General features: G+C 34.8%; 1 protein-coding gene across 6 annotated transcripts; it reads left to right on the forward strand.

Annotated features, from left to right (window-relative positions):
• Window positions 1-1,504: 1,504 nt before the first annotated feature.
• ZNF711 (zinc finger protein 711) lies at window positions 1,505-25,644 on the forward strand. 6 transcript variants are annotated; one of them, XM_059157730.1, is made up of 11 exons: window positions 1,505-1,698; window positions 3,430-3,557; window positions 4,500-4,760; window positions 5,117-5,221; window positions 11,583-12,137; window positions 17,738-17,893; window positions 18,783-18,920; window positions 21,011-21,148; window positions 21,995-22,042; window positions 22,325-22,468; window positions 22,947-25,644. In XM_059157730.1, the coding sequence occupies exons 4-11, from the start codon at window positions 5,143-5,145 to the stop codon at window positions 24,122-24,124; spliced, it is 2,436 nt and encodes an 811-aa protein (XP_059013713.1). In that variant the 5' UTR covers window positions 1,505-1,698; window positions 3,430-3,557; window positions 4,500-4,760; window positions 5,117-5,142; the 3' UTR covers window positions 24,125-25,644. The 6 variants fall into 6 exon arrangements, with proteins under 6 accessions (XP_059013713.1, XP_059013712.1, XP_059013716.1 ...); XM_059157729.1 differs by having other exon boundaries at window positions 4,500-4,755; XM_059157733.1 differs by lacking the exon at window positions 21,011-21,148 and adding an exon at window positions 21,834-21,911 and having other exon boundaries at window positions 4,500-4,755.
• Window positions 25,645-26,231: the final 587 nt, after the last annotated feature.

A 26,231-nucleotide genomic window follows, 5' to 3' on the forward strand; every position in this document is an offset into this window, starting at 1 on the left:
ATCATAGTCCCATTGGAATAGTTTCTGGGAGAAGACATTTCCAGTAGTATTTGCTAGAGTAGTCAATATAGAAGCACGTCCACATGGAGATACACTCATAAAAATACCTTCTTCATTTAGGAGGGAAAACAAAAATGTAGCACCTACAAGGGTTGGCAAACTATGGCCCACAGGCCAAATCTGGAGCACTGCCTATATTTTTAATGGCCTGTGACTAAAAATAGTTTTGACATTTTTAATAGTGGAAAGTAATTGAATAATAATTGAAAAATAATTTCTCATGACACATTAAAATGATATAAAGTTCAAATGTCAGTGTCCACAAATAAAAGTTCTACTGAAACACACCCATGGTCATTTGTGAACATACTATGTGTACAAGCAGTCTTTGGTTGTTTGGGGCTACAACTGCAGACTTGAATATTTGTTTCAGAGACCCTAGAGCCCTCAAAGCCTGAAATATTTACTACCTGGTCCTGTACAGAGAAAGTCGCTGACTCCTGGTCCACTATGAGCCAGGGACTGTGCCAAGGGCTTTCACATCATGTGCCCTCTAATTTTGTCGAATCCTTTAGTGGTCTATTAGGCCATAGGGAACTGGAGAAATTAGCTAATTAAGAACAGTGATAGGTTTTATTTGTAAAATATTCTAATTATTTAGGCAAAGGTAATGAGTCACCTTTCATTTATTTTTTAGGATGGTATTCTTTCCCTGCTTTAACACTGCTCTTCAGTCCAAATGCTTAGAGTACTAAAGCTAAAATTTCAGATTATAAAGCTTTTGCAAATACAGCCTTTTAGTCATATCTCATCTCTCTCTTCCTACTTATCACCACTGAATTTCTCACTGTTCTCCCATTTTGTGCAGACCCAAGCTGAAACTGACACACGGAAGATATCTCATGTTCGTTTACTTTAGGTCCCTTGCCCACCTCTCCCTTCCATGCCTTTTTTCATTCTTCTTTACTTTCCTCATCGAATTGTCTACCTTTATGAAATATAAAGGGAATTTCAAGCAGGGAGGGAAGGAAACTGCGAACCACACACAGGGTTTTTGGTAGGGAGACATACCTCTTAACCACTCTGGACGGCCGAATAGGTCAAATCCTCGAGAGTAGGGCCGGTTTTTTAAATTTGTTTGTTTATTTTGTTTTTGCTTTTTTAAATATCTTCCAACATGTATTAAAGGTTCAGTGAATTGCCATTCAGTCATTGATTTTTTTTTTCCCCTCTCCCCTTCTCCCTTGGGAATCCTGGAAAACAAAATCTGCCCACGGAAACTCCTCAGGGGCGCCCCAACATCCAAAGCTTCTTTACTTGGACTCGCGCGCGCTGCACCCTTCCCCGCCATCCACGACCCACTACCAACCACCCACTGCAAGTCCGCGGCGTCTTCCAGCACAAACCCAGCGCGGGCTTCTGGAGCTCCCGAGCGCGCGCGCGCGCGTTTTCTCTTCGGCCCCCTACCCTGCAGCAAGGGCAGCGTGACGTAATGCAACCTCAGCAAGTCGGCAGCGATATAAAGAAGGACAAGGCGGCGCGCCTCCCAGACGCAGAGTAGCTTGTGATTGGCTCGGGCTGCGGAACCTCGGAAACCCGAATGTGAGGACCTTACAGATCCACAGCTGCCGACCCCTGCAGAAATCTGGAGCGCGGTCAGGATCCTACCGGCGGCGGCGGCGGTAGTGGTGGCAGCAGGTAAGGAGACGCCTGAGGAGAAAGTCGAGGGATCTGGGTCCGCGACGCTCCGTGTCGCCCGTGGAAGAGGAGGAGAGGCTCACACCCAGCCTGTAGTGTGGGGCGAAGGGAACAATGGAAGTGGCGTCTAGTCCCTCAGCTTTACCTCCCCCTCGGTCTGGCAGTTTTTCCTCTCAGCCGCAGCTAGCGACTGGAGGAATGGAGGGAAGTGGAGTGTTTCCCTCTACAGGCCACCTCTCCTTCCTCTAGGCCAGAACCCCTAGGGGCAAGAGCCGTCGTTGAGACCGTCGGTGGTTTAGGGTGAAGGGAAAATGGCGGAAAACAAAACGGTGAATTGAAGAATGCGGCATCCCCCTGGCATTTTCTCTCGGCGACACTCCCCAGTATTCCTTTCATTGGCGCCCCCTCCCGTTTCTCTGTCCCCCCACCCTGCCTGCTGTTTATGGTAACCTTGGAATGCGTGAGGGATGCTGGGGTTTGCAAGGAGGTGGCACCGAATCGGGCATATTAGGGGGTAGGGAGCAGGCAGAGCCTGGGGGGAGGGCGGGTGTGTGCGGCAGTTGTCGCCTCCACTGAAATACCACCATTTTGGTTCCCAGCCGTCTCCCATGTAGCGGGGCTGAGAGAGCGCGAGGAGGATGAGGGGTTGGGCAGCACGGCGTGGGTAGCAGCGGTGGCAACCGCTGCACCAAGTGAGAGGAGGGAGGAGGGGAAAGGGTATTCTTGTCTCTTCGCTTTCTGCCTTTCCACGGAGAAGGTTCTCTGGTTCGGTTTAAGATCCAGTCATATGGGGAATATAGAAGAGGACACGTGTGTGCGTTCTGCCCTAAATGACTGAAACTTGGCATGGTCGTGGGAAAGGGAGACTTATGCGGGGAGCAGGTTGCGTCCAAAGCTGCAATACTGCTACTTGCCAGAGCTCCTTTGTCTGCTGTCTCCGCAAATACTACTTTCACATTCTCTTGCTCTGCTGCCTTAAGATTTCTCTTCCCCTCTCACCCTGTTTACATCATGAAGAAGCTAGGTCTGGAATGAGCTGTTTGGATGAGACGGATGGGAGTAAATTTTTTTTTTTTCTTTTGGTTGTTTTGTGATTTCTTCTCCCCGTACACTGATAGGAGGTGTTTACTTGAAGCGTACTTAGTGGTTACCTCCATTCAATAAGGATGTGAGATACTCTTGAGAATACTGAGGAGCCCAGCTATCTTTGGCTATTGAATACTTAACACAATGCTATTCTCATACCTTATTTATTATTGATCTTATTTTAAACTTCCTGTATGGGAAAAGGTGCTCCAGTTTATTTATTGGGTATTCATACAGTGTGATACTTCCTGCAGTAGTTGCACTATGTGTTAAAAAATTTTACACTTAATTGAGCGCTAGTGCAGATTTTTCTCTATCCATTTGGCAAGGAGAAAGCTTGCCCTTGGTTGATTCTCTTTCCCTTTCCGAAACAAGGTGTTAATAGTGATTTTTAAATGTGCTTTAGAGAAGATTTGATGTAATGAAGTGGTTGAATTCTTAGTGTAGTATTGTTGCTTATATCGTAGTAGATAGTTTTTTCTGTCGGAATCCATTCTGATGCTTTTTAGATGAACAGATTTGAGCATCTGAGCCCTTCTCATCCTCAACCTGCATGCTAAAGTGTAAAGAAAACTCCCAAGTTGTATAAGAGATTTGGTTTAAAATGTTTTAAAGTGTCTAATTATGAATGTATTTTTACAATAGGTAAAGAGAACGTTTTTCCAAAGAAAATAACATAAGTCAGAAGGAAAAATAACAAAAACAAATTGCTGCAGATTTTATTTTACAATATGTAAGAAAATCTACAATCTCTTCGAGACAGTCATATTAAGGTGATTAACAAAATTGTTTTATCTTATTTAATAATTAAAAGTAAGTGTTTAAAACATTTTCAGGCATTTGTAATTGTTCTATTAGTTATGTGAGAAAGAAAGCAATTATTCTAATTAAAGTTGAAATAGTACACTGTTTTAAATGTTAAAAATAAGTCCTTATGGCATTTTGATTTATCTCCGTGAACACTGGGGTAGTTTGTCATGAACTCTAGGTAGTTTATCATGAACTCTCCTGGCCTCTGATGGCTTCATTTTGGAGGCAGGAAACAATGTGGTATTTGAAAAAAAAAAAAAAAAAAGGGAAAAAAAGACAAAATATCGCCAAGAATTTCTAAAACTTTGAAATTTTGTTAATACATAAAGTAATTTTGTTGAAATATTTGATAAACAGAAAGAACACCTGCTGTCAGGATTTTTATATACATGATTAAAATGTTATATTCTCCTGCCTTCTGTACACTTAACAGAACTTTAAGGCAAGGAAACAAAATCTTTGTGATCTTAAGGATAGATTAAGTTGCTTTACATGGCAGCTTTCTAAAAGTTTAATGATATAACCTCATCTTTTGTGCAATATAGCCCAATTTATTCAACACTCCTAAATAAAAATGAGACAAACGCTTTATAAAATTGACAGTTTTTTGGTTGATATACTTAGAATTTTATGTTTGAAGGGGAAATGCACATATATACTTGTAAGAAATATACTTAGTGACAGCATTTGACTTTAGGTTCCATACTGTCTGGTGATCTTAAATATAGGATACATCACTTGAAATGAAATAGAATCCTTGCTTTCAAAACTAGCTTGAAGCTAGAGTGACTTTATTAATGATTAAGAGAAAAAAATCAGTTGTACAATTATAAGTAAATGATATTCTGAAAGGAACAATTTGCTAAATGTTTGTATGTGATTGATCTTATCTCTACCATATTTAGGAAGCAGTCATGTTTCATGAGTCCTCAAAACTATGAGACAAGAGAATGTAGTAGAGTGAGGCCAGAAGTCCTTACTGACTCAAAGAACTCCAGGGAAACTGGGATAGAACATTTTACATTATAAGTAGAACCCCGGGAGCCAGAGGTGAACACAAGTTTATCTGCAGAGCTCCGCTGCAGGGCTGAGCTGGGTCTGGAAGAAATGGATGAGAGCCACTGGATGAAATTCACTAATACTAGACATCTGAGTCCTCTAGTAATGTATACATATCCCATATTGTCTGTTATCATCTTGTTCTTTTTCTTCTTTTATAACCTACATTTTAACTGGAGCGTCAATGCTACTGTTTTGTTCTTTTGCTTGCTTCTATCACTTCCCCTGTGGCTTGTCACCCTTACTCTGCCTTATTCTCCATTATCTTTGATTTATTTCCTTTCACTTAGCCCTTCTTTTACTTATGCTTGTCACATAAAGTATCTAATCAAGGTTTTTATTTTCCTTTGTAATAAGATTTGCACACTTGGTTCTGAGGCATATTATCCATTGCATTTTCCTCAGAACAACATACTTTGGCCTAAATGTATTTAAACTATTTTTAAAACCATTTCTTTTACAGAGGTTTGTGAATGAACTTTGCTAAATATGGATTCAGGTGGTGGAAGTCTTGGATTGCACACATCAGACTGTAGAATGGCCCATACCATGATTATGCAGGATTTTGGTAAAGCATTTTCTTTGTTGTATTTTTTTTCTTTCTTTTTTAAGAGTCATAGCATACTAAATATCAAAACTATATTGAAGAAAGGGATAGTTTAAGAAAAGTTGTTCTTTTGCTAGGAAAATTCATATTTAGGGCTCATTTTCTTAAAGTAAACTATGTGTCCGTAGTCTTCTTAAAATCATTCTTAAAATTTTGTGGGAAGGGTGAAGTAAGGAAACTTAGAATATAGTGGTAATGTGACACTGAAAATGAAAAAAAAATAAAAAACCTCAGTTTACATAAATAAAAACATCATTTCTCAAATGTAGGAATTATTAAATTGACTTTCTTAAAGTTCATTTTAAATTGTATTGCTGCTAAAGCTGGAAAAAGAACTACTTCAGTCATTACAGAGAAGTTAGGTGTTTATATAGTGAGATATAGGAAAATCATGTATTATGTGATGAATTATATTCTGATGCAATATCCTCAGAAAGTTGTTTCTAATAACATCACTTTTTTCTTTAAAAAAAAAAAAAGATTCCCTACTTTTGTGGCCAAGTTTTTCAGTAGACTCTTAACACTATTTATTTGGATGAAATGTTAAGACTATCACAGTCAACAAAGAAACTGAATCGGGGCAGGGTCAGTCTGAATTATAGAAGAGATTGAAGTATCCGAAGTATAAGAGGCAGGGATAGTGTGGTAAGAATTGAAGAAAAGTGGAGTGAGAGTAGAAAAGACAAATAGTAAATTGGGATAAAAAGTAAAGAGAAAACAAGGTATTATGGAATTATCAAAGATGATATTGGGATGGGGGATTACAACTAGTAATGCTTTTCTCAGTTAAGAAGATGCTACCAATGTTTTCACATTAATGTGAATATGTTATTTTGTCCCTTGTAAGGCCTACAGTATTGAGTCAGAAGAACTGGATTCTAGTCTTGGCAGTCCTGTTAGCTATCTGTGTAAACTTGGGCAAATTACTTAATTCACTTTTGTCAGGGGATTGGACTAGATAACTTTTAAGGTCCTCTCCAGTTCTATGATTCCTTGACACTTTTGTCTGATGAATAAAGATGTGGTGCACAGATCAAGATAAATATGGTGGGAGATCAAGATGACTGTGTAGTGAATTGATGAAATAGAAAACAATCATTGATTCATTTTGCTAAATGAGTCAGTAGTCAATTATGTTGATTATGGATGACTTAGAAGTGATCTTGGATGAAAAAAGTATAGGAATAAATTCTAGAAGCAGAACAAAGAACTGAAGAGTAAGATTTCACAAAGAATTTTGTGAATTCCTCACTAGAAATAGTTTTTAAAATACTGGAGCACTTCAACTTCAGAAGAGTAAATAAGTGTTGGTTGAAATGTCACCTTTAATTTTTTGCCTTTTAAAAATATCTTAGAGGGTACTTGGGTGGGCCAGCTGGTTAAAGTGTTTGCCTTTGGCTCAGGTCATGATCCCGGGGTCTGAGATAGAGCCCTGCATCAGGTTCCCTGCTTAGCATGGAGCCTCCTCCCTCTCCTGCTGCTCCCTCTGCTTGTGCTCTCTTTCTCTCTCTCAAATTAATAAATAAAATCTATTAAAAAATAAAATAAAATAAAAATATCTTATAAATGGAAGAAATATAGCATTTTCTCCATATGATACAAAATTTAACCTACCCTGTAGCATTTGGAGAAGTGTCAGACCCCCTTCACTCCTGAAGAAGTTGCCTGTTAACAAGTAAAGCCTGACACCTTTCTAAGATTGAAAAAAAATCTATTTAGTGCTGGTGAATATTTACTTGGTCTTCCTCTTACCTTTTTCATTATTCCTCCTTGGTGTCTTAAGATTTAATCAATCCTTTATTATGTCTAATACTTCCTTTTAGTTGCTAGGGAAATAGAACATGCATATTGAAATACATTATGTATATTCTTTTTTTTCTTATTTTATTTTTTTATTGAAATAATAATTCATATAACATGCAATTCACCCATTTTAAAGAATAGAATTTTAAAAAAAGGAATAGAATTCAATGGTTTTAGTATATTCACAGAGTTGTGCAAACATCACTGCTACCTAATTATAGAACATTTTGTCATTGGAAAAATAAAACTTAATACTCATTAGCAGTCACCCCCAACCCTGCTCCAGACTTAGGCAAGCACTAATATTTCTGTCTATGGATTTACCTATATATAAGTGGAACCATACCCTATGTGGCCTTTTAAGTTTTATCAGTATTGTAGCCTGTATCAGCTTCTTTTTAAATTTCTGCCAATATCAAAACTTAGATATTTGTAATCCCATAAATTAATGATGTTTGTGAAACACTTTGGGATACACAGGTAGAGCTAGCCAAGTAAGGATACTGTGTAATAATACTATGTATCACAGGATCTTTTAATTCTATAATGTTCTTGGTGGGGATAGGATAGCTACTATATTAAGGATTTGAAATCGTAATTTAATTCAGAAAACTCATTAGACCAGTTTCTTTTGAAGGATATTTGAGATTTAAATCTTTTTTAAAATTTTATTTGAGAGAGAGTGTGAGACAGTGAGCATGAACGGGGGAGGGGCAGAGAGGGAGAAGCGGACTCCCGCTCAGCAGGGAGCCCCGCCCAGGCTGGATCCCAAGACTCTGGGATCATGACCTGAGCCAAAGGCAGAGCTTAGCCAACTGAGCCAACCTGGTGCCCCTGAGTTTTAAAAAAAATTACATGATTTATGAATAACTTTGCTTATGTCTCAGTATAATAGTTGTCCTTGGAATCTATGCCTCTGAATTTACTAGTTAAGATTTTACTGATGCAAAAACTCTGTGTTGTTCTGTGACTTAAATAGCAAAACAACCTTAGATAGTGGCCCAAGATAGACCCAACAAATACCAAATTTTATCCTATACCTCTGGTGAAATTCCAGGTATTTACATTTAAGTGAAATAACTTTAGTAAAATGGGAAATGCTTGAAATGATGACTTATTTCTTACTGTTGTTTGGTTATACAATTTCTTTCACACTTTTTAAATGATTTCTTACCATTTATAATTTGTCACCTAGTGACATAAATAGTTAATGCAACTTAATGCTGCTTATTAAATGTTTTAAAATTTAATTGAGTGAGTAACTATGTGATAGATCTTTTTACTCATTTTTTTTTAAAGAGTGAGAGGGAATGCATTCACAAGTAGGGATGGGGAGAAGGAGAATGAGAGAGAGACTCTTAAGCAGGATCCATGCCCAGCATAGAGCCCAATGTGGGGCTCATTCTCACAACCCTGAGATCATGACCTGAACCCAAATCAAGAGTTGGATGCGTAACTGAGCTACCCAGGTGCCCCAGATTTTTTACTCTTTCCTCTCTCAAACTATTCCTTTAATAGTGAGGTTAACCCTATAAATCTCTTAAAAAACAAAACAGCAGTCTCTATGGTAAGTAAATTCTATTCTCCTTTTGGCGGGTAGAATTAAGTCTAGAGTTAAACAGTAAGTTCAGCCCTCAGCTTGAACCTTGATCAAGCTTATTTAACTTCTTTAAACCATTATTCCTTCATACTTTTTATAGTTCCTTCATATTTAAATAGGAGATAATAACACAGGTAATACATGTAAAAATATTAGCAGTTTGCTTGGTTCATAGTCATTGGTTCATATAGCTAGTGTGTAGTTAAATACCTGACTTTATTTAGAAATTCACTGGGATCTAGCAGATGAGCTGATAAGAGGAAAAAGCAAATTTAATAGGAAATGTCTTGGATCTTGTCCTGAGTAATCTGCCAGCACCCTATGGGGAACTTGTCAATTCCTTATCTAGCATCCTTGATATTATTTAGTTCAGTGTAAATAAGCATATTTGGATTTATTTTAGCTTAGATCTGATTTATTCTGGTGGGCAAGTTCCTACTAGAGTAGAGGCTAGTAGAGGCTCCCAGCCGGGTTCATCTGAACCCAGGCCAGCACTAAGCATTATTCTCTGCTTCCATCATTACCTAGTGTCTATTCTCAGGAATCACACTAACCTCCAGAATTTTCCATATTTTAAGTCTGACCTGTGGAAGGATTTTATAAAATACGAATTTAACTTTTTATATACATAGAATTCTAATACTGTGAATTTTATAGGTTTAGCATTTGATTTTTCCTTGCTAAAAACCATGTTCTTAATCTGGTTGAATGCTGAATTTGAACCTTCACCAACTGCCTATCTCCAAAATGGCCAGTGGAGAAACAAGTGAATAGGAAGTACTTGTTTCATACATACTCTCTTTGTCTACCAGATTTCCAAGATTGAGGCTATGTCCTTTTGGGATAATATGGTGGTTTAGGCAAGAGTTTGAGAATACTGAGAACAATGCAGAGGGGTTGAAAGGAAGATAATTCTGAAAGGTAGCTTTCCCTTCTCACCTTATCTTTTGTTGGGTAAGAGTATTAATCATGTCCATTGGTGGGGCGCCTGGGTGGCTCAGTGGTTTGGGCCTCTGCCTTCGGCTCAGGTCATGATCTCGGCGTCCTGGGATGGAGCCCCACATAGGGCTTTCTGCTCAGCGGGGAGCCTGCTTCCCTCTCTCTCTCTGCCTGCCTTCTGCCTACTTGTGATCTCTGTCTATCAAATAAATAAATAAAAATCTTAAAAAAAAAATAATAATGTCCATTGGTCTCCATCCTGACTTTTTAACTGACTTCCATAATGCATTGGTTAATAATAATGAATGCTGGATAGCAGATGACACTCTTTCAGGTATGACTTTATGTGAAGAAGGCTTTGTATTAGATTATTTAATGTAGATAATTTTGTTATAACCTGGTCCATAAACTCTATTAACTTGTTATCTGTTACACTTCAGTGAGGCAGGATTTAAGAGTTCCTCATGAAGGGATTTTATACTTTTTACATTTGTAAGGGGGGTAGGAGTTGGTGTTTACCATGCTACTCAAGAAAAACATTGTTTAAAGCTTTGTTCCTGCAGATTTACTAGTTTAGAATTTAGTGCAATTTAGAGTCCCTGTGTATTAATTATATCAAACCAAATCTTTATCTAAAATGAGTTGGAATTTTCCCCCCAAAATCAGGTGTTAAAAGATTCCTTCCTCTTTTGAATATAGCAATTTTATAAGTTTAGAGACTTTTATGTTTATAATGCATATTTTATAATATAGCCAACTTGTATTTTACTAACTTAAACATTTTAGTACCCATTTATGTTTGTGTCTTTTTTATGTTAATTTCAGTTTTTTGAAATACAAGACTCACAGGAAGTAGAAAAAATAATACATAGTGTCCTGTGTAGCCTGTACTCCTCTTCTTGCAGTGGTGCCATCTTATATAACTGTAGTACAATATCAATTCTGGAGATTCATTCAGGTGTTGAATGTGTGGATAGTCTATCCCCTTTTTATTACTGAGTAATATTCCATGGTAAAGATGTGCCAGAGTTGGTTTTACCAACTATTTATCTACTGGGAGTACATTTGGGTTATTTTCAATTTTTTGCTATTATGTGTAATAGCTACTATGGTCTCTTATGAATTTTTTTAAAGATTTTATTTATTTATTTGACAGAGAGACAGTGAGAGAGGGAATACAAGAGGGGGGAGTGGGAGAGGGAGAAGCAGGCTTCCCGCCCAGCAGGTAGCCTGATGCAGGGCTTGATCCCAGAACCCTGGGATCATGACCTCAGATGAAGGCAAATGCTTAATGACTGAGCCACCCAGGCGCCCCTGTTATGAGTTTTCATCTATAGTTTTTTGTGTAAACATATGTTTTTATATCTCTGGGAAAAATGCCTTGTAGTGTTATTTCTGGGTTGTATGGTAAATACATGTTTAATTTTGTAGGAAGCTGGCATATATTTTCTAGAGTTGCTGCTACCATTTTACATTTCTACCAGCAATGTATGACAGACCATTTCTTTGTATCCTCACCAACCTGTGGTGATATTATTCTTTTTTTTTTAATTTTAGCTGTTCTAATATAATGATATCTCATGTGGCTTTCATGTTTTACTTGAAAATAAAGTGCATTATTTTTAAGGTCGTGATTTAGATTTTACTGACATTGTTTTCACCTACCTTCACCCCAGTGCCTGGTTGGTGCTATTTTGTTTGTTTTTCACTTTTATGTAAGCTCTATGCCCAATGTGGGGCATGAACTCACAACCCTGGTTCTAAGAGTCATGTATTCTACTGACTAAGCCAGCCAGATGCCGCTGTTGATGGTTTTTAGTGCAGTTAATTTGTCAGTGTTGTTGTTGTTTTTTTTTAATGATAGTTTGACCAGAACGATTTCCTATTTTTAAAATGTTTTGTATCATCTCATACATTAAATATGGTACTTTTAATTAATAAAATAACTTTACTTTTTTTGGATAATTGTTTGTATTATAGTGGCTGGAATGGCTGGTACTGCACATATCGATGGAGACCATATTGTTGTTTCAGTTCCTGAGGCTGTATTAGTTTCTGATGTTGTCACAGATGATGGGATAACCCTTGATCATGGCCTTGCAGCTGAAGTTGTCCATGGGCCTGATATCATCACTGAGACTGATGTAGTAACAGAAGGTGTAATTGTTCCTGAAGCTGTACTTGAAGCTGATGTTGCTATTGAAGAAGATTTAGAGGAAGATGATAGTGATCATATCTTGACTTCTGAGCTAATTACAGAAACTGTTAGAGTACCTGAGCAGGTTTTTGTGGCTGACCTTGTTACTGGTCCTGATGGACACTTAGAACATGTGGTCCAAGATTGTGTTTCAGGAGTTGACTCTCCCACAATGGTATCAGAGGAGGTTCTTGTAACTAATTCAGATACAGAAACTGTGATTCAAGCAGCTGGTGGTGTTCCTGCTTCTTCAGTTACTATTAAAACCGAAGATGATGATGATGATGATGATGATGATGATGTCAAGAGCACTTCTGAAGACTACTTAATGATATCTTGTAAGTGAAACAAAAGACAGAATTACTTGGGAGATTGATTTATATAAAACCTGGGAAGGCTTTCTGGGATGGGGAATCTATTCAATAAAAATCATGGGGATAATCTTTTTGAAAAATAATTTTTTCCAAAGCTGTATGGTTGTGATGCTTTTTTGAACTTGCTCATATTTTTAATTTGCTCATTGAAAGTTCATATCCAGAACTAAGCAAAATAATGTAATTAATATCTTAGAGCAGAAAGGAAGGTTCAATAAGAACATTAACTGATAAAATTTTTAATGGTAAATATATATATTTCAAAGTGGGAAGTTTATGTAGCCACTGCTTTCTTTTTATTGTAGCAGGTACTGGAGTTGTCAGTTCAGTTTTGCTGAGGAATTTAAGCATAATATATTAAGAAATGTGTAATTAACTTTAATAAATACTTGAAAAGGAGATCTTAAACTCTTCTGTAATTCTCCCTGTGTTTATTTTGTTTGTCTAAATGTGCATGTGTATATTCTAAGCAAAAAATACTTTACTGTGTTTATTTCAGATTGCTTTATGATGTCTATAAGACATTCTATCTGAAGGAGGAAGATAGAAATATCTTGTTCTCATTTTAAGTGGTGGGTTTGCCTGAACAGCAACAATAATAAAAATCTCATGATGAGTTATTGAAGGAGCGTGAGGAAGAAGTGGGTCTATTCTTTAAAAATTTGAAGGGATCATGCTGGAAGTACTAAAAATTAGATAAAACTTCACTTTTTCATGGTGGATTTTTGTGCTTCTCTTTTTAAAATAAAAAAGGATTGATTGGGAAGTACATCAACAGGTAGAGTTATGTGTATGTGTTTATAAAGTGATTGTATGTTATATGTGTATCAGTGAATACAAAACTAAAAACCAATTGGATTTATTTAATTTGTAAATATGATTCTGAAGTCTAGCATGTTAACTTTTTCCCTCTATAACTACTTTTCAGGGTGAATATTTACATTGTTTCTAAGGGAATAAGTTGTGGCACTAAAATACTGTCTGCAAATGTTATTACCTCTTTTTAAATTGATGTCCATTACTAAAGCAATTCATATTTACATCTTAGCCTGATGTTAAAAAAAACTATGGTTATGATCATATAAAATAGTGTGACAAAAGTTGGCAGCCCTTCTGTATCAAAGTAATATTATGCCTTTAAAAAAGTACTTGTCAGATCAAACTTTTTGATACTAGAGTAGTTTAAAATTTAGACATCATATGTTTTGTGAATTGTCAGACCTTAACATATCTGCTATGATTTAATTCTGCAGAAGAAAAGAGTTTCTAGAATATTTTAATTTACACTGTTTATCTTTATATTGCCATATATGTTAAATGCAAAGGATTTTTGTCCTACTCTAATAGGAGTAAACTGAAGATTATAAAGAAAATTGTATTGCTTGAATAATGCTGGGACTGCTATGGGACCATTCTAGAGGAAATTTAGACTGGGAATTAATTAACTCCTTAATCATTAGTAAAGAAACAACAATGATTTTTTTAATCCATTTAAAACCTAAGCAGTTTTTTACTGTAGCAAATGGAATATGCAAAAATTAAATATTTTTTTATATCACCCATTTTCTCACCACACAGATCCTTGACCGTTTTTATAATGGTTTTACTCAAATTGGAGCTACTTACTCATTACAATTTTCATTTATTTTATTTTGTTCTCTTTTGATTTAGCTTTTCCATTTCTTCCTTCATAATTTTCATTTCATTTTCTTTACTTCTTGGTTTCTCTTGGCCATTGAATCTTACAGGAGTTATGAGAATAAATTGCCATAAAGGCCTCAGTGCTAATTTTAAAAGTCCTCTTTTCTGTGTGTTTTTTTTTTCCCCAAGATAGAGATTTTCAAAATATCTAAGAGATAGAGTAGAGGAATTAAAACAGACCTTTGCCTTGTTCCTGAATCCCTAAATATTCCCATAAGGAAATCTTTTCAGTAGCTGAATTTTACAGTTAGGGAATTTGTCTTATCTCATATCTGAGGAGCATTTGAGCTTTTTCCCCATTCAGGCCAAATGTCACAAGTTCTCTGTCTTAGCAGATGTTTAGGGTTTCCCACTTGTGCATAAGCAACTTGAAAATTAATATAGAACAACTGTATAATTCTAAAATTATCTTAGGTGTGCTGTTCTTTAAAAATACCTAACATCCATAAAACATTTATGGGTGATGATTTCCTTTATAAGAGCTGCACTGGAAGAGGGATGTTCCATTAGATAATGAACCAATATAAAGTATTCAATTGTTTTTTTACCTATAAAATTTGTTAATATTTCTTTCAGGAACATAATTTTGTATAAAGCAAAATTTCTTGGCAGGGTCATTATGGGAAATCCCATCAAACCTCACCGATTTCAAGGCTTAAAATGAAAAGTTAAAACCTTTGTATTTTTTTAATATAATGAATTTGTTGAGACACAGTTCACATGTCATAAAATTCACCATTTAAGGCACACAGTGGTTTTAATATATTCATAGCATTGTATAACTATTACCACAAATTTGGAATTTTTTTCCTCACTCCAAAAAGTAACCCCATGTCCTTTAGTAGTCACCCTGGACCCACCTCCTTCCACCTACCACTCCCCCTCCCCTGGCCATCGCTAATCCAATTTCTGTTTCTATTGATTTGCCTATTCTCAACATTTCATATAAACAGTATCATGTAATTTGTGGCCCTTTATGTCTGACTTCTTTCATTTAGCATAATGCCTTCAAGGATCATCCATATTGTAGCATGTGTTATGTGTCAGTACTTCATTCCTTTTTGTTACTAATATTTCATTATAAGGGTATATGTTTTATTTATCTATTCATTGGTTGATAGACATTTAGGTTGTTTCTACTTTGGGGCTGTTATGAATAATGCTGCTATGAAGATTCATGTACATGATATGATGCAGACATATGTTTTAAGATATCTTGGGTTTATACCTGGGAATAGAACACCTTCGTAATCTAAATGTTACCAACTTTTGATTGTTTCAGTGCTATGAAGTATAGATCCTTTACATGTTGCCTGACCTGATTTCTATGGTTATTATAATAATAGAGCATTCATATACTCTATATTGATAATAACATATCTACCAGATAATTTTGGTAGATGTAACACAAAAGGGGTACAATTAAAAAGCCTACTCAGCTTTTAAAAGGAATTATTAAATTTTTTAAAAAATTGTGCTGTTGAGATATATAAAGGAATATTAAACATTAGCAAACTTGCCAACAATGCATCTTACTATTTTATGTTATATTTAGCACCAGTAGAATTCTGTGATACGTATAATATTACCTGCTGTTACTGTCTGGAACATCTTGTGGGTTAAGAAAGAGTGCTGTGAGACTAGGATATTGCAAGCCTTACAACAAGCAAAAAGGTTAAGCCTTAGTTTGGGGTATTTTGAGTAGTATTTGCATTCAGAAGATCTTTGAGGATCCTTTTCTAAAATCACTCCATTGTCTATTAAGTCTTTGTTAACTTTGTTACTTTCTATAACAAAGAATATAGAATATATCTTGGTTAAGTTCATGGTTTATCTTTTAAAACTGCACACGAGCATCCTTAATAACTTTATCATCTTTTATGAACTTAAAATAGAGAACAAGTTTGGTTACTCCATATATTTCAAAATTGTTCATTCTGAGGAATGTAAGTAGAAAATAACAGATACATTAAGCTATGGACCTTAAGGCATGGTATAGATATATTAGATATAGATATAAGGCATGGTATAGATATATAGATATAAATATATAGAATATTTTTGAGCTTGTAGGTATCAGAATAGCCACAGTTATTTCAGTACTTAAAGTAAAAGCTATGGTACAAAGCTATGGAGAAGTGACCACAAACTATATTTCATTTCATGAGCTTAAATTTTGTGAATTATAGTTTTAATTCAGTTTTTGCAGAAGGAACTGTGATCACTTTAAACTATTCAATTATATCAAATGAGAGTATTTTCAGTATTCTATTAATTTACTGTTGGCTATTCCGAGTTTTAAGAAATTAATATTTTGGACACTTTCTGAGGTTTTTGCATAACCTATGTCTTTATTTTCAAGAATGAGAAAGCATTTTCTGGAAGGATAACTTGCCTCTTTTTTCTGTGATATCATTGTTTTAATTTAACAGATTTTGAAAGAAGCTACTAATTCAACATCAGATACTTTATCATCTTTTATTCTTTCATTTTAATCTGTCCCATTGTCAAAAATAATTTTGCCAAAAAAACATAGTATTAGAATTAAGGGCTATTATGGAATGACAATATTTATTCTATTTATTTTGATCATTTGGGTCCTTTCTTTCAAAGACAGGCTATTTGAACTCTTAAATAGTATGGAATCATTTCTGTTTTATCAAAAAGTTAAAGTAGCTTTGCATTGTTAAAAAGAATTTCTGAAAATTAGTGTCTTTCACCATTTTGAAAGGCCAAAAGAATATTTTTGAACTTGTAGGTATCAGATTTGAAACTAGGTAAGGGAAATCTGGATTTTGACCCATTTAGATCTTCTTAAAATTCATTTTTTTAAGATTACTGAATTATCTTTTTTATGTCACTTTATTCTTATTCTAAGCAGTTCTGGAACAGTTTAGATATAAGCAGAGTCTTTAGGATTTTATGTTTCATATATGATGCTATGATATACATAATAGGAAGGAGCAGATTTTTCATACAGATTACATTTCAGTTTTCATAGGTACAAACATTGAAATAAAAAATGGTAGACATATAATATTTGGGGAAGTGTATTACTTGATATTTGTGGTCAAAGAACAAAGTTTATTAATATATATTTACTGCATAGTTTGCGCATAGTATTCACATAAAAATAAGGGTTATTCTTAAAGACTGTAGAGCAGAGAATCAAAATTTTAAGCATACTTAAAATGTAACTAATATTTTCATATTGTTGCTTTACCTTTCTACATGATTTTGGAGTCTAGCATATGTTAGTAAATATAGAAGTACACAAAATTTCTGGTTTGAAGTTGTCTTCCATTGACTTAACAGGAATCAAAAGTATTAAGATTTTATTTTTTTAATTCCTAAAAGGCCCTTTTTATAAAATAATTCAGTTGTTTTCTGTTCTCTCTTATTTAATTCTAGATTTCATATGCTAATTTGTTTTAGAAATATTGCTATTTTATTTAGAAATTGTTGTTTATGTGAGCTTATTTTATGAGTACTATGTATTTTATGTTTTGATTTTTTTCTGTTTATTGACTAGGTGTTAAGATTTAACTTAAAATGTTGAACGTAATGGAAGATGATTTAATAATTTCCCAAACTGTTTTAATTAAAACCCTATGGTTATTAAGTATTTCATATATAAATTAAAATTTCCAAATAAGTTTTTATATGATTATGATCATGTAATGTATCTGATCTCATATACTGTTTTTTTTATGAATCATATCACTGTCAATAGTTGCACAATAATTCATTAAGTGAAGATAGTGGATAGGTGATTAACACATTCGTGTTTCACTTATGCTTAACATCCACTAAATGTCAATTGTACTTTTTGACTAAAATAGTTTCTTCTTTATATTTTACAGTGGATGATGTTGGGGAAAAATTAGAGCATATGGGGAACACACCATTAAAAATTGGAGGTGATGGTTCACAAGAAGATGTTAAAGAAGATGCATTTGGTTCAGAAGTAATTAAAGTGTATATATTTAAAGCTGAGGCTGAAGATGATGTTGAAATAGGTACAAATCTTAATTTATTGCTATAATAAGAATTAAAACTAATTCTTTTCTGGCAACTATTCTAAAATTGTCTTTAAAGTGCAGATTTTTTATAGGTTTCTTTGGGGATGGAATATTAAAAAATTGTATATGAATAAAAAGGAATGCAGAATATGTCATTCTTGGATTCTTTCAGCATAAGTAGACTATTACATTTGGAACTACAAAAACAAATGAGTAGAGAGGATTTGATTTAGAGTAGAAAGTTATATTGAGTGTTTAAGGGTCTGCTAGAGGCAGGCTGCTTAGAAATCCTAGTTCTGCAATTTAGCTGAGTGGCTATTGGTGAGTTACTTAACCTCCTTCTGTCTCAAGTTTCCTCATCCATGAAATGGCCATAATGACAGTAACTACCTCATAGGGCTATTGTGAGGATTAAATGGGCAAAGCACATGTTAAAGACTTATATAGTGCTTGGCATGTGTATAATGTGTTAACATTTGTTTTTATTTCTCAGTGGTTACTGAAATTTAGAGTGTAATTTATAAGAAAATTCTCTTGACACTTGGAAATTTATATTGGAATATTTTGGGGAATACTTTTTTCTAAAGGAAAATGCTCCTTTTTAAAAAATTTTTGAAGATTTTATGTATTTATTGGAGAGAGAGGCAGAGTAAGAGAGAGAGCATGTGTGGGGTGAGGGGTAAAGAGAGAAGCAGACTCCCTGCTGAGTGGGTAGCCTGATGCAGGGCACCATCCCAGGACTCCGGGATCATGATCTGAGCCGAAGCACTTTAACCAACTGAGCCACCCAGGCACCCAGGAAAATATTTCTTATACATCCTTCTTACTAATTTAGGAAATTATTCCATGATACTTCTCTATTTTGATATGTGATTTAATTTTTAAGGTGGAACAGAAATTGTCACAGAGAGTGAGTACACCAATGGACATTCCGTAGCTGGAGTGCTTGACCAGAGCCGAATGCAGCGGGAGAAGATGGTTTACATGGCAGTTAAAGATTCTTCTCAAGAAGAAGATGATATTAGTAAGATATCAGTACAAGGGCACTGTAGTGACTTGTCAGTAGCCATCATGAATTCTTTTTTAAAAAAAGATTAAGCAATCTCAGAAATACAAGCACTATATAGGAACTAAGTACAATAAAATAAGTCTGACCTTTGCTGTAATTATTTTAAAAGGAAATGGTCCTTTTGCCCAGTCATGCATACACATATTGTTCAAATCAGCAAACATGAAATACTATGTCTCAGATTCCAAGGATACAGAGATAAATAACATATGGTTCCTGACTTCATTAGTCCCCACAGAATATATGTGGAATTATTGGAAATCTATTTTGTGTATTATTGGATATGTTGCATGCATGTTAAAACTCACAACTTGTCTCTGAGGTAGGTGGTATTATCTTTGTTTTATGGAAGGAAAAAATGCTCAGGGTTATTGAATAACCCAAGATAATTTCAATATTAAGTGAGGAATGTAGGATTTCAACTCATATCTGCCTAAATACTGCCAATGTACTTTCCACATGGCAGTGAACACTGTTGGCCTCTCTCTGGATTTAGCAATGGAAGGGCTAACTGGTGGTTCTCCTTCTGTCACTGAAGGATTAGATAAGTAAATATTCTTCCAAATAGGTGAAGCTGCCAGAATATTTACTTATTATGCCTTTGATGGTCTCCAAGTAGTTGCTGTTTAAGGTGTCTTGGGGCTGAGTACCATAGGGTGAAAATAACTCCTCAGATTTCCTTTCCTGCCATGCTGCCCATTTCCTTACGAAGACATGTTACTCTCTGCCTACTTTCTTTTCACCTCAGTGTAGGAATGCAGTCCTTCCCTAAGGCTTCTTCTGTTTTCTTGATATGCTGAGAAAAAAACTATTTTGTTTTGCCCTAGAAGGGCAAGAGCCTCCACTTCAGTACGTTACCTGGATGATACTGAGTTTTACCTATACTGTACTCTGATCTCCACTCCTCAGATTTCCTTCCCTAGAAGTCATGGGAAGCTGAATTCCAATCCCAAACATGAATAATACACTACAGTTGAAAATATAAGAACAAGTAAGTCTAGAGGATTTGATCGAAGAGGAAAATAATTTCTATTGGCCTCTAAATTATTTATTTATTTATTTATTTATTTACTCATTGGTTGGTAAAGGGGCACAATGGAAGGTGGGAGACTGAAGCTGAGGTTAGCTGATGCCAGAATTCCTTGGGCATGTGGCAAACTTCAATCAGTGTCTCTTTCTCATCAGTTGAAAGAAGGGAAACTTGGGAGAAGAGGGATACTTTTTCCCCACATTTTTTTCCACATTTCTTCCATAGTGAACAGAAGATCCCAGGGTGTGAGTCAAAGGAAAAGCATAAATTCAAGCCAATTTTTTACTCAACAGCTTAAATCTAAGTGGGTTAAAGCACATAAAATACACTAAATGACCCTGTAGGTTTAAATTTTTTTACACCAATAATATATTCTTTAAAAATGAATCTCACTTAATGCTTTCTTTTCTCAGTAGGGTCTCTGAAAATCCTGCCTCTTAAAAGGTGTCCACATATTCGTGAGCACCAGCTTATATATGTAGTGTGTGTGTGCGTGTGTGTGTGTGTGTGTGTGTGTGTATGGATATATATTACATATATATGTGATTTTAATTATTTTATTTAATTTTTTTTCAATTACTAGTATTTTTTACTACTTTTCTTTGCATGTACACTACTGCATTTAAGTTACAGAATGTGGGGTAGCAAGGACCACTTTCTAGTATTGGTTCTACGGGAAATGCTTTCTGAGTTCCAAAGAGCAATCAGGCAGAATTATGGACTGCGACATTTTTTTACAAATTTGTAATGCCCAATGGACTGTAAAATCAGTCAGTATATTTCAAGCGCACATGTTTTATATAACCTAAAAGTCCTTTTCATAGGGTAGGTTCTAAGAGAGTAAGAGTTTTGATAAATGATTGTCTCTAGTGGCACTAGTCTCCAAAGTGCCTAATGTCATTTTTAAATTAACAAAACTGAAATCTTGACAGTTGAAAGATTTAAATTGTTTAGAATTTTTACCCATTTATTAAATATTTGGGGTTATAAACAAGCAATTATTTCTAAAATTTAGGTTGCGCTGAAATAGCAGATGAAGTTTACATGGAAGTCATTGTAGGGGAAGAGGAAGGAACTTCTCTCCCTGAGACTCAGCTTGAGGACTCTGATGTTAATAAAACAATTGTCCCTGTTGTCTGGGCTGCGGCATATGGTAGGACACTGGTATTTTTTCACCTGATAAGTACATATCTATTTGATCAGCCTTTAGGTCATTAAATATGCTGTGCTAATGCCCCCCCTGAGTTGACTAATATTATAAAATGTTTTGCTGTGGACTGATTAATCTCTAGGTACTTTTACATGATTTTCCTACCATATATCTTATGTTATTTAAAATAAACCTTGCTTAATGCATTGTTTTTCAGTAGGATTTATTTAAAATCCTACCTGCATTAGTGAGTACCATTAAAAAGTTTTTATTTTTCTAAAATAGGAATATCCTTTCAAAACTGATCTTTCCCTTTTTTCAAAAACTTATTTCATGTTTTAATGACACAAATAAGATTTTGGGGGTTTGAAAAGAAACAAATCCAGGTATGCTCTTCTACAAAGTATCTAATGGAAGGTTAATTTATCAAGTTTTTTTTCTATTTTACCTCATTCCTACTTAATTTACAAGAAGGTCCAGGTATACTCTTTACTTTGAAAAATTTTGGTGTTCCAATTCATTATCTTATCTTGGTTTTTTTCAAAGGTTCATTCATTCAACAGTCGTTTATTGAATCTTCAATTTTGAGTGTATTCTACAGAAATATCTACTCAATTTTTATTTAAAATGTAAGATTGTTCTGGATGTTAACAGTTCCAAGGATGCTAACGGTAGCCCTTATTTTCAGTGCGTGAAATTATATCTAATCTATGGGAGAGGAAGAACTCAACAAAAAAAATTTTTAATCCAAGGAACAGTGGTCAAAGTAAGATTTTTGTAGATTAAGATGTGATCCACTAGTAATCATTATACTCAGCATGTAAGTTTTTAATTAGTTTTTTTTTTTAGGAGATGAAAGAAGAGTTTCCCGGAGGTATGAAGATTGTCAAGCATCAGGTGAGAGAGCTTTATATATGAGATGTAAGTTAAATAGCCAGTTTTATATACTGGTTGAAAAATAAGTAGTTACTGGTTTGTGTGTAAAGACACATATGTTAGACTCTGACTTGCCTGGTCATATCTTATCTAGTTAATTACATAGGAGAGAATGTGGATATACTTTGTGAAATTTAGCACCACAATGGAAACTTAATGCCCTGTCCTATCTAGTAATTCATCTAACCAAAAGCAAAAAGTATAAATATTATATAATTTAATAGTGTATCAATTTTTTTCCAGGAAATGCCTTGGACTCAACATTAGAGAGCAGAAGTAGTACAGCAGCACAGTACCTTCAAATTTGTGATAGCATTAATACAAATAAAGTACTTAAACAAAAAGCCAAGAAGAGGAGAAGGGGAGAAACGAGGCAGTGGCAAACGGGTAAAATACTACTACTTTCTTTTATGAATATTGCCATGATTTGAAATGTAGAAGTCATTTTTTTATAAGCAAAGGAAAGAGTCAGTTTGTACAGTGTAGACCCCCTTCCATATACCTGTGTTTGGTTTAAATAGTTGTTTTTTTTTTTAATATTTGACTAGTATATAAACTATGTTTGTTTGCTCTTTACCCAAATGAGAATTTTCAGGTTGGTTTCACAATAAAGGGTGCCTATTTCTAGTTTACAAAATGTATATAAAATGTTGGTAGGTGAATAATCTATAGTACAAAGATGCTTAGTACTTTTTAGTGAGCTATTTTATCATAAGTTGCTTTTAACGTACATTTTATCCTGCAAGATTTTATTCTACTAGTATAGTTTTCATATTGTGAATGCCAGCTAATTTTAGCACCTCTATTGTAAAACCCTTTAAAACATCTGGCCAAATGTCACAACTTCCTTTTTTTTTTAATGTAGCTGTTATAATAGGCCCTGATGGACAGCCCCTGACAGTATACCCTTGCCATATTTGCACAAAAAAGTTTAAATCCAGGGGATTCTTGAAAAGACACATGAAGAATCATCCTGATCACTTGATGAGAAAAAAATATCAGTGTACAGATTGTGACTTTACAACTAACAAGAAAGTAAGTTTCCATAACCACTTGGAAAGCCATAAGCTTATAAACAAAGTTGACAAAACCCATGAATTTACAGAATATACACGAAGATACAGAGAGGCTAGTCCACTGAGTTCAAATAAACTTATATTAAGAGACAAGGAGCCGAAGATGCACAAGTGCAAATACTGTGACTATGAAACTGCAGAACAAGGACTATTAAACAGACATTTACTGGCTGTTCACAGCAAGAATTTTCCTCATGTTTGTGTTGAGTGTGGGAAGGGCTTTCGACATCCCTCTGAACTCAAGAAACATATGAGAACCCATACTGGTGAGAAGCCATATCAGTGTCAGTATTGTGTCTTCAGATGTGCAGATCAGTCAAATCTGAAAACTCACATTAAGTCTAAGCATGGTAGCAGTTTACCATATAAATGTGAGCATTGTCCTCAAGCATTTGGTGATGAGAGGGAGCTTCAACGCCATCTGGATTTGTTTCAAGGACATAAGACACACCAGTGTCCTCATTGTGACCATAAGAGCACCAACTCAAGTGACCTTAAGCGGCACATCATATCTGTCCATACTAAGGATTTTCCTCACAAATGTGAGGTCTGTGAAAAAGGTTTCCATCGTCCTTCTGAGCTCAAAAAGCATAGTGATATCCATAAGGGTAGGAAGATTCATCAGTGTAGGCACTGTGACTTTAAAACATCAGACCCGTTTATTCTTAGTGGTCATATCCTTTCAGTTCACACAAAGGATGTGTCATTGAAGTGTAAAAGGTGCAAGAGAGGGTTCAGACAACAAAATGAGCTCAAAAAACATATGAAGACCCACACTGGAAGGAAGATTTATCAATGTGAGTATTGTGAATATAGCACTACAGATGCATCTGGCTTTAAACGACATGTGATATCAATACATACAAAAGACTATCCACACAGGTGTGAATTCTGCAAGAAGGGATTCCGAAGACCATCAGAAAAAAATCAGCATATTATGAGGCACCACAAAGAGGCTCTTATGTAATAAGATCAATATAAAGAAGGAAGCTATTTCAAGAATATGATATGCTACATGGGAGGAAAATTTCATGAACTGTTTCATGTAGTTCCAAAGCTTGATAGTAAATCATAACTTTACATTCTTTGTATTAGAGATCTTGAAATATTTGAATTGACAGGGGATCTTGTAGCCCTTTGAAAATTAAAGAATTTAAGAAGCACCATAGAACGGTTGCAGAAAAACTCTTAAGTGTCTATTTAATAGTATTATATGTATAATTAAACTACAGAAGGGAAAAGCAAAGACAATGACTTTATTTGGCTGATCACACTAGAGATAAATGTTTCTGAAGAAATCATAATCAATTGAGTTTAGCAGTGTTTTGCTGTGGCAAGCAAGTCTCACTTTTATGTGATTTTCGAAATGAGGTGGGGCAATAAAATGCAGTCATCCATCAGTCACTTAGTCATTGATCCTTTTTTATGGTATCTGAAAATTGAATTCCAGAAATGGCAAAAGTTTTGTGTATTCATTAAAAGAAATGTCACTGAAAAACAGCTTATATTAATTCAATGCTATTAAAAAGAATTTCAGAGCTGCTAAGATTTTATCACAGGATAGGATGTTTAAAATACAGCATTCTTTGCTGAAGTCTAAGGTGAAGTCTGAGATGAAAGCTCCCTTTTTTCTGATGTTCAAGTTGATTTTTCAGTATGGCATATATGACAAAAGTATTTTGAGTCAAATGTGGCTTTCTAAAACAGATGCAGCAGTAGTGTTGCAAATAAAGTTAGCACTATATTTCTTAATGATCTTAAGATTAAATTGAGAGAACACAGTTTTCTTAAAAAACAATGTTTAGAAATTTCTTTTTAGGTCAGTCTCAGCAAGTAGGGTTGGTTTAGTCTTACTTGCTCTAATGTTTCAAGGTGCAATTTTATGCCATTATTGAAAATTTTGATTTTTAAAATCTATATACCATATTATTAACATGCATTTTCAACGTGAGGCAGCATATATGCAGTATTTAGCAAAACACTGTGTTGCCAATAGAGTTTGGAGGTGGATATTCAGTTTACAGTGTATAAATTTAAAATATGCATCCTTTTAACAACGCTTTGTGTTAGCATGCTGCAAATCAAAATGGCGCTTAATATAAAAAGCTGGTTTAGGGAAATTTTAATGAAAATCTTGTTCATAAATGTAATGCATATGATGTGTACTTTTAAGTTATAGTTGCTTCATGTTTACACTCAGCTGTTCAACATAATTAAAATGTAATTTTACTTTATGCTATATTGTGGCTTTGTGTTTGAAATAATGTTCACCTTTCTGTTTCTGCACCAGATGAGAATCTGTTCCTTGAGAATAAATTTTTTATCTTTCTTCACTTCAGAATATTAAATTTGGAAAATTTAAAATAGTGTGTTATGTGGCTGTAAATGATGTACACGCTGTAAAATAAGATTGTCGTTGTTATGTGGGATTATTATTTCTAAATGTTACTCATTGAAATGAGCATACAATAAAAAGCATTTATTGCACTTCAAGGTTTTATGAATTTATTTAAAGTTTGTTGTAGTGTTCATTCTTTATTAAAAGACTTTCTTCCTAAAACTGCTCTTAGGTAATTTGGTCCATAATTTAATGTCTTGTAGATTTTGTGCATTAACAACATGAGCTAGAAACTTAAACAATTATGATGGCTATGGCATTATTATTCCTCAGAAATGTATATTTTTGCTAAAACCATGATGAAATACTATAAAGGTGCTCATTTTAAGACTTGGGATTTAGGGGCGCCTGGGTGGCTCAGTGGGTTAAGCCGCTGCCTTCGGCTCAGGTCATGATCTCAGGGTCCTGGGATCGAGTCCCGCATCGGGCTCTCTTCTCAGCAGGGAGCCTGCTTCCTCCTCTCTCTCTCTCTACCTTCCTCTCTGCCTGCTTGTAATCTCTCTCTGTCAAATAAATAAATAAAATCTTAAAAAAAAAAATAAAAAAAAAGACTTGGGATTTAGTATTATAGAGAAAACTAGAAATTCCTTTCCTGCTTAAGTAACCCAAACCTGAGAAAATAATCTAATTATGTTCCAAATAGACCAATACACATTCAAAAGGAAAAGCATTAAAT

This window comes from Mustela lutreola, chromosome X, assembly GCF_030435805.1.
Source record: "Mustela lutreola isolate mMusLut2 chromosome X, mMusLut2.pri, whole genome shotgun sequence".
In the NCBI taxonomy this organism is placed as follows: domain Eukaryota; kingdom Metazoa; phylum Chordata; class Mammalia; order Carnivora; family Mustelidae; genus Mustela; species Mustela lutreola.

Excerpts from the sequence above, each read along its gene's own strand:
- ZNF711 (XM_059157730.1), top strand. The coding sequence starts at position 5,143 with ATGGATTCAGGTGGTGGAAGTCTTGGATTGCACACATCAGACTGTAGA. Across the intron at positions 12,138-17,737 it reads AGACTACTTAATGATATCTT|TGGATGATGTTGGGGAAAAA; the intron begins GTAAGTGAAACA and ends TATATTTTACAG. Across the intron at positions 21,149-21,994 it reads TGTCTGGGCTGCGGCATATG|GAGATGAAAGAAGAGTTTCC; the intron begins GTAGGACACTGG and ends TTTTTTTTTTAG.